This window comes from Plecotus auritus (assembly GCF_963455305.1).
Source record: "Plecotus auritus genome assembly, chromosome: 7".
NCBI classification, from domain to species: Eukaryota; Metazoa; Chordata; class Mammalia; order Chiroptera; family Vespertilionidae; genus Plecotus; species Plecotus auritus.
The window spans coordinates 116,740,194-116,759,391 of NC_137774.1; the positions used below are offsets into that span (position 1 = coordinate 116,740,194).

The 19,198-nt window shown below is 37.9% G+C and overlaps 1 protein-coding gene across 1 annotated transcript in view; it reads left to right on the forward strand.

The window, feature by feature from the left end:
* SLCO4C1 (solute carrier organic anion transporter family member 4C1) overlaps positions 1 to 19,198 on the forward strand; it is a 62,409-nt gene that overhangs the window by 24,602 nt on the left and 18,609 nt on the right. Inside the window, exons 3-4 of the mRNA XM_080678747.1 lie at positions 16,611 to 16,793; positions 18,560 to 18,656. Coding sequence (XP_080534873.1) covers positions 16,611 to 16,793; positions 18,560 to 18,656 — 280 coding nt within the window. The remainder of the gene's footprint in view (positions 1 to 16,610; positions 16,794 to 18,559; positions 18,657 to 19,198) is intronic.

Consider the following 19,198-nt stretch of genomic DNA (forward strand, 5'->3'; position numbering starts at 1 on the left):
TTGGAACTTCCTGTGTTTCCTGGACTTGGATGTATTTTTTCTTCCCCAGGTGAGGAAAGCTTTCTGTCATAATTTCTTCAAGTAAGTTTTCTGTCTCCCTTTGTCTCTCTCTTCATTATGTGTTTCCTATAATGTGAATATTAGTATGCTTGATGTTGTACCAGAAGTCTGTTAAACTATCCTCATTAAAAAAAAAATTTCCCTTTCTCTTTACTGTTTTGATTGGGTGATTTCCACTATTCTGTTTTCCAGGTCACTAATCTGTTCTTCTGTATTTTCTAATTTGCTGTTGATTCCTTCTAGTACATTTTTTATTTCAAATTCTTCTTTAACTTTTTATCAGGCAAATTACTTATTTTTGTTTCATTAGGGCTTTTTTTCTTGTCCTTTCATGTGTTTGTCTTCTCATTTTGTTTGACTTTCTGTGTTTGTCACTATCAATTAGATGAAATAGCTAATCTTAAAGGAGTGTCCTTGTGTAGGAGTGACTTCTGTGTAAGATTGCTTATGCCCAATGCTGGCTCGTATGTGCTTGGGGAGCCCTGGAGGGCTGGCTGGTTGGCTGGTGGTGGCTGAGGAGGCCTGGGGCATTGGGCTGTTGGAGCTAAAATGCCTGGTTTATATTAGCTACCCTGCAATTGTTTACTAAATTGAATTAAAACTTATGGCTTTTTGCTATAAAATTTAATTTAATCTTGTATTCTTATCTTCTGGATTTCCCCCCCCCCCCCCCCCACAAATGAAAAAAGACCTATGGGATATACATTCTACTGGATAGTTTTCATTTGCCCATTCAGATCCTGGGAGGATAGAAACTAAGTGGCTATGCTAACCTTTAAAGGAAAGCTTGGCTCAATTATTCAAACAAGTTCCAGAGATTGAATTGACATAAGTGAGAAAACTCTAAGTGTTATGGGCAGGAACCCCATCTTAATCAGTATGGTGGGATTTTACAACCCTTAAACCAGTTCTAGGCCTAAGTAAATTTATTATTGACTAGAGGCCTGGTGCACAAAATTCATGCATGGGTAGGGTCCCTCGGTCTGGCCAGCGATCAGGGCCAATCAGGGCCTTCTGTCTGCTGGCTGGGGCCTCCTTCATTCCGTGCCACCCCCTGATGGTCAGCACACGTCATAGCATGTGATCGGTCTCCCGGTCAAACTCCCGTGGGGACAATTTGCATATTAGGTTTTTATATGTATATAGGTAGGGAAGACAAATCTCTGTAAAGAACTTTACAACACAGCTAGGAGTACATAATGTTTCTCTTCCCCTAAACCTATCCTGACACCTTTTATCCCAAGTTTGAGGGGAAAGTGTAGTATTCAAACTCATTGGTGGTAATTCGATAATGATTTTGAGCTGATCTGATCTCTGGAACGCTAGAATACTTCCATGGTCCTCTTGTAAAATGAGGACTTAAGGAGTTCCAATAATAAAGGTGGCCCAAGACTACTCTATCTCACAGTGGATCCATCCTGTAGTTATTTTCCTAGTCTGAGGTTGTAGAAAGGATATAGGTATACCAGCTGGCAGAATCCCCACATTGTTTTCCTGACTTGTGGAATAAGAGATATTATTGAAGGAAGAGCTAAGTAGAACCCCCTGTATGAGATAGTAAACCAATAAGGGAGTTATGGAGCTTAGTGATTCCATTAAATATTTGAAAGACATAGGGGTGGTGATTCCTACTACACTCTCTCTTTTTTTGTATTTAATGCAGATGCAGAATAAAGTAATAGAAAATGACTTTAGATCATTGTAAACATAATCAGGTGGTGTACTAATTACAGCTATGGTTCCACATTTGGAACTTACCTCTTCAGGCTTCAGGAGCAAGTCAGCACAGACCCTGACACCTAATCTATGGTTGTTGATCTAGCGAATGTTTTCTTTCCCTTCTCAACTGCAAAGACAGTCTAGATAATTTGCTTTTCTGTGGAGGAACAAGAGTGCATTATCACTATCTTATCTCAGCATTACATACATCCTCTTGTTCTTTATCATAAGATGGTCTGGAGCAGTGGTTCTCAACTGAGGACAATTTTTCACTTCTAGAGACATTTTTTTATTGTTATGATTAGGATGAAGGGTACTACTTTCTTCTAGTTGGTAGAGACCAGAGACACTGGTAAATATCATACAAGGCATTTGGAGAGCCCCCCACAAAAAAGAATTATCTGGCTCCAAATGTCAATAGTGTCAACGTTGTGAAACCCTAGTCTAGAGGTACCATGATCATGCTAGACTCTATAGTGAAGGTATTAAGCTAATTGGACTTGGTGAGTTGTATTTTAGTTGCCATAATAAAGCATGTGTGTACCAGAAGATAGGAGATACACCACAAAAACTTTAATGACAGTCATACCATAACGGTTAAGATTTTAGTGGTCCAGTGGCTTGGGCCATGTCACAGCTTCCACTTTGCATCTTGTATACTCTGCACTTGCACAGGGTTTGGGGTTTAGGAGATATCATCTACCACACTTGTGTACATTGCTCCAAACCATTTACCAGGTAATACATAAGTCTGGAACAAGATGAAGTTCTTGCAGCAGGTACAGACAGTGATTAAGGCAGGGAGGATGTAGGAAGCCTCTGACAAGTCTGCATGGCAATATCAAGTAAGAACCCTACTTTTTTGTAGTAAGATCATCATCCTGCCTACACTATTCTCCTTTTGAAAAGAAACTCTTGGCTTGTTCCTTGATACTGGTTTGTTAGATTAAACCTGATTGTGAACACCCTGTGAGCTGAACTCCGATCATGAGGTATGTGTTATCTACTATAACAAATCATAATATTAGATGTGTGAGGTACCCCTCATTGTTAAATGAAATCTTAGGTACAGGTAGGTTTGGAAGGCACAAGTAGCTATTTAGGCAGCTATCTCAGACTACGGCTACTTATTTTTATTGCCTTGCAATTCTTTCTTCAAATGCAGAAAGGTTATCATTGTAGGCTGAAGTTAACATGGCCTTACTAAAAAAAACCTAGATGGCGTCATTATAAGGACCTCAGAGTTCCCTGTGTCTGGCTCTTAGAGGAAAAAGAAGTATAGCCTGGTTTACAGAGGGTATGTAAGGTATGTTGGCACCCACCAGAAGTGGACAGCTCTTGAGTAACAGCCATAATTAAGCATGTCCCTAAAAGTCAGTGATAAGTGGAAATTCCCTTTGATAGGAGAGGAGAGGATTAGGGTACAGATTTATATTGATTCGTGACCCCACACAATAGATAAGCTGGCCGGTCAGAAGCTTGAGAAAAACTAAAATGAAAGTTATTTACAAAGTATAAGGAGTTCCAGCTAAGAGATGTGTAGTGTGCCTTTTGGCATGGGCCCAGGATAGAAAGATATTTTTGCCACTTGTTAATGCTCACGTGAGGGCATTCTTTGTGGAAAAGGCTCTCAATCAGGAAGAAAAGATGGTCTGTCCAGTGAACGTCAATCAGTGTTTTTCCCTGGCCACTGTGGTGCTTATATAATTGTCCCAGGTTAAAGGTGGCAGTATAGCATAAAAAGAAGCTAAGCAGAGTAAAAAAAAAACAAACAAAAAACATGCCCTTTCCCTCTTTAAGGCTGTTCTAATTACCTCCACCTCCACTGCCGATGCATTGCTTGATTACAAACTGTAGGGGCCAGTCCTGAGAGCTCCTGGTATTGCAGCATTCCCCAGAGCAACCAGTATACCCCAGGGCCACCAAAATATATCTATCCTGGTTGCGATTTATCCTCCTGAGGTAAATGTATATTCTACTATGAGTTTGTTTCTCCTGGCGGCAATGCTTCTACCCACGCTCAAAGTTGTTTGACTTACAGAATGCCTTATTCATTGCGTCATATACATCATCACTTCTGACCAAGAAACTCACCTGCCGCAAAAAAAAGTATGGTAACAAGCTCGTACTCATGAAATTGGCTTGTCTTTGTCTCCCAGCACTCGGAAGCCTCTGATTTGCTAGAATGGTGTCTGTTGGTCACAACTTTCAGAATAATAATTTCCTTCCCTATAAACATGGTATATGTGTTAAATAAGGCAGAAACTACTTATGTTGTTGGCTCCTCCATAGCCAGAACTGCATCGGCAGTGGAGGTGGAGGTAATTAGAACAGCCTTAAAGAGGGAAAGGGCATGTTTTTTGTTTGTTTTTTTACTCTGCTCAGCTTCTTTTTATGCTATACAGCCACCTTTAACCTGGGACAATTATATAAGCACCACAGTGGCCAGGGAAAAACACTGATTGACGTTCACTGGACAGACCATCTTTTCTTCCTGATTGTGTGGGGTCATGAATCAATATAAATCTGTACCTTAATCCTCTCCTCTCCTATCAAAGGGAATTTCCACTTATCACTGACTTTTAGGGACATGCTTAATTATGGCTGTTACTCAAGGGAGCAAGGGTAAGGGAGCAAGGCAGTGTCCATGGATTGGTGTCTCTTACTACTGTATCTAAAAATTTATTTATGACTGTTTTGCTTCCTGCCTTGGTCTTGTGGAGTTCTAGTCCCCAAAGTATGAATGCTTCTATCAGGCAACATAGTCCTTATTCCCTTAGAATCAAAGCTGACATTGTTGTCTGATCATTTTTGATCTCTTCATGCAAAATAATCAGGAAGAGATGGTCGCTGAACTGGCACAGGTGAGAGATCCTAGTTAACAAGAGGAAGTTGGGTTGCTTTTATATATTGGCAAAGAAGATGCATTTTGCACTGAATGAATTCATTTGGGTGCCTCTTAACACTCCCACACCCAACAATATTTGTTAAAAGGAAAACTGCAGCAACCAATAGTGATAGAACAGCTGAAGACTTGTAAAGGCAACATAAAATCCCAGACCAACTGGGGCACCTGTCAAGTAAAGGGAACATGATCTGCTTGATAGGAAAATAAATAATGATTGTCAACACAGGCTTTTTGACCAGCTGCAGAAGGAAGAACTTGTTAGTTGTCCTACTGCCCTTGTTTTCCTCTACCACTTATATGGAGTCCACTGGTGGCTAACATCTCAGTGTTGGGTTCAGATAGGAGAATAACTGGATTGACGTTGCCCAGGATGATATTTTGCTGATAGGTTTTTGTGGATTTCTTGTGTTGGAGATACATTTTTCATCTGAATGAAGATAAAAGTGGGTGCTAAGGTACCAAAGAAAATATTGGACAGTGCTGGATAGTCTCTGTTTATGCCCCCAGATCTGCCATTCATTATTTGTCACCTGTTTTATCACTTCACAGAAGTCCCACGGACCATATTGCCCCAGCGCATTTGCCCCCTGGTTTCCAGTTGAGTTCAGTGAAAGGGAGTTTGCATGTTGAGAAGAGATTGTAGTGTTTATTTTCCTCATTTGCTCCCCACCAGACATGTTGCAAAAGTTGCTGTGTGCTCCTACCTCAGTCCACAGCTCATAGAGGTTGCCCCTTACAGCTGTAGAACTTGCAGGGCTCCGGTAACTGTCGAGTGGTAGTAGCCCTCACTGTTTGTTCTCTTAACTCTGCCTTTGTTAAAAAGCCTACTTCATAGCCCGGCCAGTGTGGCTGCGTGTTGACCTATGTACCAGGAAGTCATGGTCTGATTCCAGACCAGGGCACATGTCTGGCTTGCGGGCTCGGTTTAGTGTGGGGCATGCGGAGGCAGCAATAAGTCATTCTCTCTCATCATTCATGTTTCTATCTCTCTCTCCCTCTCCCTTCCTCTTTGAAATCAATAAAAAATATTTTTAAAAATCTACATTCATTAAAAAATGTTTAATTTGCTTTAGTTATTTCTTTTGTTGGTGTCCTACTGCAGCCTTAATTGATACATAAAAATATCCATACACATATTTTAACTTTTACCTTTTAAAAAATATTTAAAGTTCCTTCTCATAAATGACTGCTATTTTGAAATGAAATTTTGTTAATATACGTATATTTTTAATCCTCACCTGAGGATATATTTTATTGATTTTAGAGGAAGGGAGGGCGAGAGAAAAACATCAATGTCAGAAACATCCTTTCGATGTCTCCCATATGCATCTAGATCAGGGAATCAAACCTACAATCTGGATGTTGCCTCTTGTACACAGCCTGACTGGGGATTGGGCCTGCCACCTAGATAATATGCCTGACCAGGAATCATATATTCCCAATGGGGAATAGAACCTGCAACCTTTTTGGTGCACGAGACAACACTTCAACTGAGCAACCAGACCAGGGGTGTGCTAATGCTATTATAACAAGTTTGGAACTTTTTCTTTTCTTTTCTTTTCTTTTCTTTTCTTTTCTTTTCTTTTCTTTTCTTTTCTATATTGAGACAGATTAAGTCAAGAATTGATTGTTTTTTTATTGAGCTTTAATATAAATTCTCTAGAAAAATAATTTCAGATAGGTTGATTTCAGAGGTAGACTTCTGATTATTACTTTAGCATATTCCAGAATTATGGCTTCATTCAAATTTTATATCACTTATGGTCAATATTTTTATTTTAAGAGATTTTCAAATTTCTTGGTTAGGTCATGAGTTTGCATTTTCAAGAAGATAAAGGAGATTGACTGTTTGATCTTACGTCAAAAGCTTTTGTCTCTTTATCTTGATAGAAACCCTTAGAGAAATGTTTTGAATTTATATCCCAGGTTATTTAAGCAACTGATAAGTTGTTTTTTTTTAAATATATTTTATTGATATTTCACAGAGAGGAAGGAAGAGGGATAGAGAGCTAGAAACATCGATGAGAGAGAAACATCGATCAGCTGCCTCCTGCACACCTCCCACTGGGGATGTGCCCGCAACCAAGGTACATGCCCTTGACCGGAATCGAACCTGGGACCCTTCAGTCCGCAGGCTGATGCTCTATCCACTGAGCCAAACCGGTTTCGGCTGATAAGTTTTACTTTATGTCACCATTAATCATGAGTTGAATCTGTTAAAAGCGTAGCCTCTTAAATCTTAGAGCTATTGTAGGAGTTAATCTAACCCCGACTTTACTGGTCTGTAAAATGAGGAAAGTAATTGTACCTCCTTCATAGGATATTTCTGGGGATTAGATAATGCATACCAGTGAATGACCTTGCATAAGGTAAGCACTCAGTAAATATTACTATAATTATTGCTATTGAGATATATGAAGATAAGAGATAAGTTAGCCATGATAAGCAAGAACCTGGTGAGTCATACAGGCAATTAAAACGTGTGGTTTATTGCCACTGAAAGAAGAATTCCCTTTGGGCAATTCAGGGGAAAACTTTTAATAAGAAGTGGAATTTGAGCTGGGCTTGAACAATGGGTAAAATTTCAGTAGGAAAAGCATGTGGTGTGGTCATTATAAACAAGGAATATGCTATTGAAGGACTTTTATGTTTTAAACTTGATTAGAAAATGGATATTATAAACAGATATTAGAAAATCAGAGAATTTGGTTTTGTGAGAAAGAGAGTGAGTTTGTTTTAGAGGTAGACATTTGGCATTTGAAATGAAGTTCTAGATCATAAGAGATACTGGAAATTCAACTTTGAGATTTGTAGTCATCTTCATAGTTTCTACATCCATGGTAGTGGATGTTTATTCTAAAGGAGAGAGAATAGTAAGGGAGAAAGTGAAAAGAGAAAATCCTAAATCTTGACAGTTGGAATCATTAAGTGATCATTGATTGATCTGACTAACTCTCTATGATTTAAGTCTATCTATACAAGGATTAAATTTTAAAAATTTTATTGCCCAGCATTGTTTTGCTTTACTTGATACCTTTGTCATACTTCAGACAAGCATTTTTCAAAATTGTGTTTTATAGAGCACTGGTTCTGTGAGATGATAGACATTAATGGAGAAAAAAAGGTAACAACTATATGATTGATGTTATGTAAAACTTTGTCCTACTACATATAAATGCATGCGTATTACTCTGTAAGAGGAGAGGTGCAGTAATAGAATACAGTGTTTTACAAACTAATTTGACCATAGAACCAGTTACAGAACAGAAAACCCTGTCTGGGAAGCTCAATTGGTTACAGCGTTGTTCAGATAGTCACTGTTGCAGTTTGGTCCCTGGTCAGGGCACATAAAGGAATCAACTAACAAATGCACAAATAGATGAATAACAAATTGATCTCTCTCTCTCTCTCTCTCTCTCTCTCTCTCTCTCTCTCTCTGTTTCTCTCAATTGTCAAATAAATAAATAAATAAATAAACCCAGCGACCAGAACGGCGGAACGACTGGTGGCTACGATGCACACTGCAGCAGCCAACTGGCTTGATCTGTGCCAGTATTGGCTCCCCACCTGGCCAGCGCTGCCCCCAATTGGTCCCCCTCACCCTGGCCAACCACCCACAGCTCCTCCCCCCTGCCGGCCCAGCCTAATGGCTGGATGGACCCCACCTGTGTACGAATTTGTGCACTGGGCCTCTAGTAAATAAATAAACAAACAAACAAATAGAGTTTGTTCTCCCATTGCTAGCAGAACCAAACACTAGACAATAAGAATTGGAGAAATATTGGTTATTTTATTATAATGGCGCCATGAAGGAGAACGGGAAGCTTATGCTCAAAAGCCTGAAGTCCCTGATGGCACATAGGTTACAGATTGTATAGGGCAATATCACAGGACACTGGATTAGGGGTTTGGGGTCCTGTTGGGAGCTGATTGGTCAGAGGTGAGATGATGGAGCTGAATCATTTCTTCAGGTGTTGAGAACAGCTCTGAGTTCTGTTCCTGTGTCCCTTGTTCCCTCTCATGGGAAACCAGCCAAGAGGTCATTCTACCTTAGGGCTCAGGAGCTGAAACATAGCTTAGATTAAGAAGTTTTCTTTATCCTGCTACAGGAGAGGGGGAGGAAGATGTGATTTCTAGAGCTAGGATTTAAAGCTAAAAGTCATAAGGACCCTCCGTTTCAAACCCTTTTGTTCATGGAAATTCTCAGAAGCCTAGGGGTTTCATAAAATATAGTTGGGGAAATCTTGCTTTATAGCCTTTTAGAGGATGGTTCAACTTATTAAATTGTTGTAGCTTAAAGCTCATGGGGAATACATTGGAGGACCAGAAGAATAGGAATCAGATTATTGGTTTGTGTTGCACAATGTGACTTTGGGTTTCTAGTTTCTTCATTTATTAAATGTTTGCAGAAAGTTATAAAGGTTAGACTGGGAAATGTATGTGAAAGCTTTGAGTATTGAGAAGCACCATGAGTCTAACAATATTTGTATAGTTGTTTTTTTCCTCCTGAACAATGCAATGTGTAAAGTAGGATACATTTTATTGTTGTTAAAGGTTAATGGGTTATTTTTCAGAAGGTGCTATTCATATTCGTAGCTTCAATATTTTTCCTTTGTACTTCCGTAATTTGATCATTGCCTTTTTTAGAATTTCTTATCCCATTCTTACATTACTTAAGAATTCAATAGCCTCTGTTCACCTGTGTATTCTGAAGTCATTTAGAAGTGCTTGTGATACTTGATATACAGCATACTGCTGGTACTCTAAAAAGAATGCAGTAGTTTCAGTAGTCCATATGTCTATGCAATTAACTATCTCTTGAAAGTCCATACTAAGCTATGTCTTAGTTATGGCTGTTCATGTCATCTTTCCCTGACACCCACTTATGCATATTGAAGTACTGTATATGGGTTTATATACATACTTTAAATATTAAGGATGTTTTCTGAAATTATACATTTCATTATTTTATTCATTTATGTTAGGTTTTTTTTCCCCTTATGTACTTATGTGTACATACAATCTCCTTTGGCCACCTTGTTTTATTAACATTTCCTGTTGTTCTTTTTTTTTATTATTCATTTAAATAATTTGTCATGGATATACTACAAGTGTATTTGACTTCTGAGCCTTGTTCTGCACTACCAGACTGCTTCTTAAGTATTCTTTTTTAAAATTTAAAATCTTAATTTAATTTTAGTAATTGAATTTATTGCGGTAACATTGTTTCACAAAACCATACAGGTTTCAAGTGTATAGCTCAATAAGACATCATCTGCACACTGCATTGTGAGCCCATTGCCCCAAGCAAAGTCTTTTTCCATTCCCATTTTCCTCCCCTTTGCCCACCTCCACATACTCTCCATCACCCTTTTCCTCTGGCTATCAGCATACTGTTTTCTGTGTCTTTGTGTTATGTATAAATGTTTTTTTGGCAAATCCCTTCACCTTCTTACATCCAGCCCTCTGGTTCCCCCAAAAAGCTGTCAGTCTATTCCATATATCCATGCCTCTGATTCTATTTTGTTCATCAGTTTATTTTATCCATTAGATTGCACATATAAATGAGATCATGTGATACTTGTATTTCTTTGACTGGCTTATTTCACTTAGCATAATACTCTCCAGGTCCCTACATGCTGTCTGAAAGGGTAAGAGGTCTTTCTTTTTTACTGCTGCATGGTATTCCATGGTGAAAATGTACCACAGCTTTTTTATCCACTCATGAGCACTTGGGCTATTTCTAGATCTTAGCTATTGTAAGTAATGCTGCTATGAACATTGGGGTGCATATATTCTTTTCTAATTGTTTCATGATTCTTAGGATATATTCCCGTAAGTGGGATCGCTGGCTCAAAAGGTAGTTCCAATACTGTTTTTCACAGTGACTACATCAGTCTGCATACTCACCCACAGTGCACTAGGGTTTCCTTTGCCCCACATCCTCACCAGCATTTGTTTGTTGATTTATTGATGGTAGCCATTCTGGCAGGTGAGGAGTATTTCATTGTGGTTTTAATTTGCATCTCTCTGAAGATTGGTGACATTGAACATTTTTTCATGTATCTACTGGCCTTCTGTATATCCTCTTTGGAAGTATCTATTCAGGTCCTTTGCCTGTTTTTAAAACCAGATTATTTGTCTTTCTGGTAATTGAACTGTGTAAGTTTTTTATGTATTTTGAAAATTAATCCCTTATCAGATGTATCATTGACGAATGTGTTCTCCACACCATGGGTTCCCTTTTCATTTTCTTGATGGTTTCTTTTGCTGTGTAAGCTTTTTAGTTTGGTGTGGTCCAATTTTTGTTTATTTTGTCCTTTGTTTGCCTTGCCGTAGGAGATACATCAGCAAAAATATTGCTATGAGAGATGTCTGAAATTTTACTGCCTTTATGTTTTCTTCTAGGATTTTTATAGTTAGGCGACATACATTTATGTCTTTTACCAATTTTGAGTTTATTTTTGTGTATGATGTAGGATGGTGGTCTATTTTCTTCTTCTTCTTCTTTTTTTTTTTTTTTTTGCATGTAGTTGTCCAGTTTTTCCAACACTGTTTATTGAAGAGACTGTCTTTACTCCATTGTATGCTCTTGCCTCCTTTGTCAAATATTAATTGATCATGAAGGTGTGTATTGATTTTGGGGCTCTCTGGTCTATTCCATTGAACTATACAGTATATATATATGCCTCTTCCAGGCTGTTTTGATTATAATGGCCTTGTAGTATACTTTGATATAGGTATTGTGATCCCTTTAACTTTGTTCTTTTTTCTCAAGATTGCTGATACTATTGGGGTCTTTTTGGGTTCCATATAAATTTTTGGAATATTTGTGCTAGATTTGTAAAATAAGCTATTGATATTTTAATAGGAATTATGTTGAATCTATAGATTGCTTTGCAGTGGTTAGAAGATGGGAAGTAGAGCCAGGGGGAGAAAATTATAGTTACTCCCTGGGAAGGGAGAAAGAGACTATTTTTTTTTTGTGTGTGAATTTTTTTAAATATCTTTATTGATTAAGGTGTTACATGTGTCCTTATTCCCCCATTAGCTCCCCAATCCCCCCCACTCATGCCCTCACCCTCCTGTTGTCTGTGTCCATTGGTTAGGCTTATATACATGCATACAAGTCCTTTGGTTGATCTCTCCCCCTTACTCCCATCCTCCCCTACCTTCCCTCTGAGGTTTGACGGTCTGATCGATTTTTCTCTGTCTCTGGATCTATTTTTGTTCATCAGTTTATGTTGTTCATTATATTCCATAAATGAGTGAGATCACATGATATTTATCTTTCTTTGACTGGCTTATTTCACTTAGCACAGTGGTTGGCAAACTGTGGCTCGCTGCAGTTTGCCGCTCTGTTGACTAATGAGTTTGCCGACCACTGACCTAGACTCTCGATTCCAATAATTACAGGCTGTTATTGTTCCTTGTGATTAAGCCCTATCCCAGTGGTCGGCAAACTCATTAGTCAATAGAGCGGCAAACCGTGGCTCGCAAGCCGCATGTGGCTCGAGAGCCACAGTTTGCCAACCACTGACTTAGCATAATGCTCTCCAGTTCCATCCATGCGGTTGCAAAAGAGACTGTTTTTGATTAAAGTTAGCCACCTCAAAGTACCTGGTGCAGGCAATGAGGCAGACTCGATTCCCTAGAAAACTATTCTGCTTCTCAGGAGGTATGGATACTTCCTGAAAATACTGTCACAAAACTGTTGTTGGGGGTGTGGAATGTCATCTCAGACCCAGCATCCTGCTGTACTAAAGGCAGCAGAATGAGCCCCGAGGAAAACATAGCCCCTTTAAATTTCCAAGATTTGAAGGTAAATGCCAGGGGAAGAGGAGGCTGAGGGCCTCTGAGTGGGGGATGAGGGTTTAGCTGAGCTTGATATTTAACTGCTAAATATTTTTCTATGTAGATTTCATTTTGCCTTTTTTGTCTTTAGTTCCCATCCATGTTAGTAGGGCAGACAGGTCACTAGTTTGTATATTAAGTGAAGTTCTATGCCTCAATTTTATTATTAACAACACTCCATGTTCACACACAACAGAGGAGCTCCCGCTTGTGTTATATTGTCAAATCAAATGTTTTTAAATTGGTGATACAAGTATTATTTTCAGATAGTTTATTATTCCCCATTAGAAGTTGAAATTCTAGGTTCAAATAGTTTCCTCAGCAAATAATACCACATAGTTTACATAATAGGTAAAACTAGCTGTTTTTAACAGATGCAATGTAATGAGTTATTTAATATTATTGTGATGTATGGCTTTCAGGTCCCCATGGCATCTCTGAAATGCACTCTCTGGTTAATAGTTTTTGATTTTCCAGGAAAAGTTAATTTCATGAGATTTTAAATATATTAAAAGATTTTAAATACTTGTCATTTGCCTTTATGTTTCTACTAGAGGCCCGGTGCACGAAATTCGTGCACGGGGGAGGGGGGTGTCCCTCAGCCCAGCCTGCACCCTCTCCAATCTGGGACCCCTTGAGGGATGTCTGACTGCCCGTTTAAGCCCAATCCTGGTGGGATCGGGCCTAAACGGGTGGTCGGACATCCCTCTCACAATCCAGGACTGCTAGCTCCCAACTGCTTGCCTGCCTGCCTTCCTGATTGCCCCTAACTGCTTCTGCCTGCCAGCCTGATCACCCCCTAACCACTCCCCTGCCAGCCTGTTTGCCCCTAACTGCCCTCCCCTGCAGGCCTGGTCCCCCCCAACTGCCCTCTCCTGCAGGCCTGGTCCCCCCCAACTGCCCTCCCCTTGCAGGCCTGGTCCCCCCCAACTGCTCTCCCCTGCAGGCCTGGGTCCCTCCCAACTGTCTTTCCCTGCAGGCCTGGTCACCCCTAACTGCCCTCCCCTGCAGGCCTGGTCCCCCCCAACTGCTCTCCCCTGCAGGCCTGGGTCCCCCCCAACTGCCCTCCCCTGTAGGCCTGGTCACCCCTAACTGCTCTCCCCTGCAGGCCTGGTCCCCCCCAACCACTCTCCCCTTCAGGCCTGGGTCCCTCCCAGCTGCCTTTCCCTGCAGGCCTGGTTGCCCCCAACTTCCCTCCTCTGCCGGCTTGGTCACCCCTAACTGTCCTCCCCTGCAGGCTTGATCACCATCCCATCAATGATTCTCTCATCATTGATGTTTCTATCTCTCTCTCTCCCTTCCTCTCTGAAATTAAATATACATATAAAGTCCTGCTGCATTTTTCTTTTGTTGTTAAACTTTTTCACATGCTGGTGTCAATTTGTATTCAATTCATAAAAACATTTTGGTACTTTTTAACCCTTTTTCTATGTTCTGGAATAGTTTTAAGTAGCATTAAGTAGTATAATAATATGATTATTGTCATTATTTAATATTTACAAGATTGGTAAAATTCATCTCTGAACTATGGGCTTGAGAATTAATCATTTTAGATTTTCAAATTTATTTGCTAGAAATCTGCTCTAAGTAGTCTCTTGTGATTTTTAAAAAATTTCCTCTCTTTAGAGTTTATTTCCTTTTTTCATGTATTATTTGTATACATATATAATTTCTTCTTTTTCATTATGTTAGCTACTGGCATATTTTACTGATTATTTCAAATTACTTTTTGTTAATTATAATTTTTTTATTCCATTGATCAGATTTCTGTTTATTTGTTACTTTTTTTTTTTTTTTTAAATTAGGGAGGCCTCTTAATTGCTTGCCTCTTTCATTATTTTTTTTTTTTTAGGTATTCTTTTGCATGTTATTTTCTCTATAGATTTTCTATAATAACCTCATCTAGCTGCAGTGGTGGTAGTGTTGGGAGCAGCTCATTAATGTGTGATTTATTTTTATATATTTTAAACTTTGATTTCATTATTTTTGGTGTGTTTTTCCTGTTTGAATAAGATGCTTTCTTGTAACTATTATAGTAGTTTTAGCATATAATTTTTGATTTGCATTATTTCTAGAATCATTTCGAGAAACTTTGTAATTCCAATTTTTTTTGACCTAAGAATAATTTAATAGTTTTAAATTTTTTTTTGAATTTTAGATAGAAGGGCTTAGAAGTTTCTAGTTTTGTTTTATTTTGATCATAGATTTTATTGTCATTTAGTCTTTGGAATGTATATAGATATTTTTGCATTGTAATATTTTGGTTAGTGTTTGTTAGACTTGTCCATGGGACCTAAAAATGGAAGGCACAATTTTATCAGAGTATGGAATTTGACATGCTTTCCTAAATTCAATGTTACTAATTATATTGTTCAGGTTTTCTCTTTCCTTGCCTATTTTTAACAATTTGTGCTCTTGGACTGAGAAAGATGAAAATTAAATTCTGTTGTTTTAACTTCTTCTGTTTATTCTTGCATCTTCTGGTGGAATCTGCTTAATTAAAATTGCTGTTATATATTTTCATTGTTTATTTATTTACTATTAATTTATATATTTTCATTATTTATTTACTATTAATTTTTATGAAAGTTTAAGCCTGTATTTATAATGTGTTGTTTTATTCTGTACTTTAAACTTGACTTTTAGAACAATTTTAGATTTACAGAAAAATTGTGAAGATAGTATATAGTTTCCATTTCCCCCTATTATTAACGTTATATGCTACATTTCTTATGATTAATGAACTAATGTTGATATATCACCCATTAATGTTTATAATTATTAACTGAAGTGCATACATTATTCACATTTCCTTAATTTTTATCTAATGTTCTTTTCTGTTCCAGGATCTGATGCAGGGAACTATGTAACATTTAGTAGTCATGCTCAATTGGCTTCTCTTGGCTATGATGATTTCTCAGATATTCCCCCTTTTTTCCGATGACCTTGGCAGTTTTGAGAAGTGCTAGTCAGATGTAGAATAGCCTTCAACTGGGATTTATCTGGTGATTAGACTGGGGCTATGAGTTTTTTAGGAGAGGACCACTCTGGCAAAATGCCATTTTCATCATATCATATCAAGGGTATACACTCTCAACATCACTTATCACTCTTGATGATGATCTTGATCACCTGACTGAGGTACTTCAGGTTAATACACTGCGAAGTCACTCTTTTTGTTCTTGCCTTCCATACATACTCGTTGGAAGAAAGTCACTATGTGCACCCACACTTTAGAAGTGGGGTGTTATGCTCTACCTCTTTGAGGATAGACTATTGACATAAATTACGAGACATGCTTCTGAACTAAAGACTTGTCTTTTTCTCCCACATTTGTTTGTTTATTTAGCCTTTTGATTTTCAGTGTGGATATATATGTATTCCAACACTACTTTATTTTGTTGCTCAAATTATTCCAGCTTTGGCTATCAGAATCCTTTCAGTTGGCTCATGTGTCCCTTTGACAGACCTCCATAATTGTGGGGTTTTATTTGTTTGTTTTTAATACTTCTTTACTTGTTGGCACTATGAGATGATCCAGGCTCATCCTGTATAATTCTTGCCCAGTCCTAGAATCAATCATTTCTCCAAGATAAATATTTAAATTATTAGCTGAATTTCTTTTTTAATAGATATTTTTCTGTGCTCATGTATTAATTTATTGCATTTATTGGGGTGACATTGGTTAATAATATTATATAGGTTTCAAGTGTACAATCTATAATACATCATCTGTATATTGTTATTTGTATTTACCACCCCAAATCAAGTATCCTTCTGTCACCATTTATGCCCTCTTCTATCTCCCCCTATTCCCCCATTCCTCTGATAATCACCATAAGTTTTATTTTTTGTTTTTTTTTTCTTAATCCCTTCACCTTTTTCACCCAGCCCCCCAACTCCCTCCCCTCTTTCAACTGTCAGTCTGTTCTCTGTCTCTATGAGTCTGTTTCTATTATGTTTGTTAATTTATTTTGTTCATTAAATTCCACATGTAAGTAAAATCATATTGTGTTTGTCTTTCTCTGAATTTCTTTATGTTTACAATTTTATTTTTCCCTCTCTAAAGATACTTGCTCAATAGCAAGGAATAGAACTGGTTGTACCTCTTCAAGTTCTTCACTTTCCAACTTCTTGTATGTCTTCATCTTGGGACAACTGTTGCTGGGAGCAGGAGGAACTCCCCTCTATACCCTGGGAACAGCCTTTCTTGATGACTCTGTACCCACACACAAATCTTCTCTCTATATAGGTAAGTTTGCTCTGTGATATGAATGTCTGGGTGTCATTTCATCTTATTGATGTTTAAATTTATAAGTAAAGCATAACATATGCTTATTTAAAATTAGTTGTAATATCGTAAGAGTATCTATGAGATACATGCAATATTGCTTTTTTTTTTGGTTTTATTATTTACTGACATAACATGTCTTTCCATTGAATTTTGTTGAATGTCCTGCACTGTTTCTTATACGGGGCATGCCAGCCTTCCTGGAAGTGCCGTTCAAGTAGTAGACTTTCTGGACTGCTTGAATTCCAGGCTGATTTACACAGGGTGTAGAGATGGAGCTCTGCCATTCTATGGGACTTACCACATCCTACTGACTAAAGTCAACAAAAGAAAACACAAGATAGTGCCCAGAAACTCTGTGGAGTTTTCCACTTCAGATTAACCCTTTTGATATATAACTGGATTCCCCCTCCCCCGCTTTGTGATCTGATTTTTTGGTAGCATAAGTTTATCTCAAATTCCTTTCCTGATGTACCTGCAAGGTAGAGCTACATGGCCCTACAGCCAATCCATGGCCCTATAGTCAATTAATGTGCAATTTATTTGCATATGAGTTTTTACTTTATCAATTTATTATTCTACTAGTGATGTAGAGGACTATCTTAGTCCATTCATACTGCTATAATAGAATACCATAGACTGGTTAGCTTATAGACAACATACATTTATTTCTTAAAACTCCTGGAGGCTGGGAAGCCCAAGATCAGGGTACCCACTGATTCAGAGTTTAGTGAGGGGTTAATTTGCAAAATTTAAATGTTACATGTGATGAATTTTTACATATCTGAGAGAAATAAGGTCAGTTTAATTCTGCTGCAAGTAAAAATGGGAGATTCACTAAAAGCATATGACTAAATGAATTGCTTGTTTTTAAGAAACAGACTAATGACCAGATCCAGGTTTTTATCAGCTGCTGTAGTATAAAATAAAGAAGGCTTTTGTAGTGTGTACAGAGTGGAAAAGGCTTATACTTTCATATATTTTCCATAAGGATTGTAAATAATAATTACTGTAACCGTCCGTAAAGGATAATAGTCGATGCACTACCCCTGCCACCAGTTAAAGATATAACCCGCCATGGATTTATAATAACTGGATTTATTGCAATTATTATTATTGCAATTATTATTTCAGTGTAATAGCTTTTAAATTATATAATTTAAGCTCCTGGATTTTACAAGTGATACCATTCAAATGGCATCACATATTTTTTTTAGTGAAAATATGTGTAATTTTTTTTGTTTCTTTTTTTTTGTTAATCCTCACCTGAAGATATTTTTCCATTGATCCTTTAGAGAGAGAGGAAGAGAGAGGGAAAGGCGAGGAGAAACATTGATGTGAGAGAAACACATTGATTGTTGCTTCCTGCAGGTGCCTTGACCAGGGCCCAGGCTGGGGAGGAGCCTGCAACCGTACATGCCCTTGGCAGGAATCAAACCTAGGAGCCTTTGGTCCTCAGGCCAAGGCTCTATCCACTAAGCCAAACCAGCTAGGGCTAATATGTGTAATTTTCATGTAATTGCTAACCCAGTGGTTGGCAAACTGCGGCTTGTGAGCCACATGCGGCTTGTGAGCCGCGGTTTGCCGCTCTGTTGACTAATGAGTTTGCCAACCACTGTTCTAACCATTTTGATTTTTCTACAGTAAAATATTTGTATCTATGCTATTGTTAGACATTTAAAGCAAACTTGTACAGATGACAATTTTCCTTGTCTTTGTCCTACTAGGAATTGGCTATTCCATGTCAATATTAGGCCCTGCTGTTGGCTATGTGCTGGGAGGACAGCTGTTAACTGTGTACATTGATGTTGGTTTGGAACAAAGGCAAGGCAATATCTGTTTTTCTTTTATTTAAATTTATTTCATTATTTTAGTGTTAACATCATAGACAGAAATATTTTCACAGTATTTCTTTAGCATATTATGAACTGAATACACACAATTTTTATGTAATGTTTTGGTTACATTATTTCATGAGTTAATCCATACCATCTTTTAGTACAAAACATTTATTATTCATAAATAAGGATATTTAATAGTCACCTGGTATAATTTTTCTATACACATATAAGATGCCATAAATTGTTCAAAAGAAGAATTTAATCAAAATTAGTTATGTTTTTAGTAGATTTAACTGGAGGTAGATAGCTTGAAGAGTCAAGAGTGCATGATTCTCAGACTGAGTTCTCTAGTATCTCTGATGATATCTTAGAGATCACAGTTGTGCATTTTTTTAAATAACTGACCATGGAGGATAGTAATAGGTAATATTTATTTGTCTCATACAGAGACTAGAAAAAGGTGTCAGGGGAAGCCTTGAAGCAGAGAGCTGATTTTAAGAAAGGACATTTTAATTTCAGTGGAGA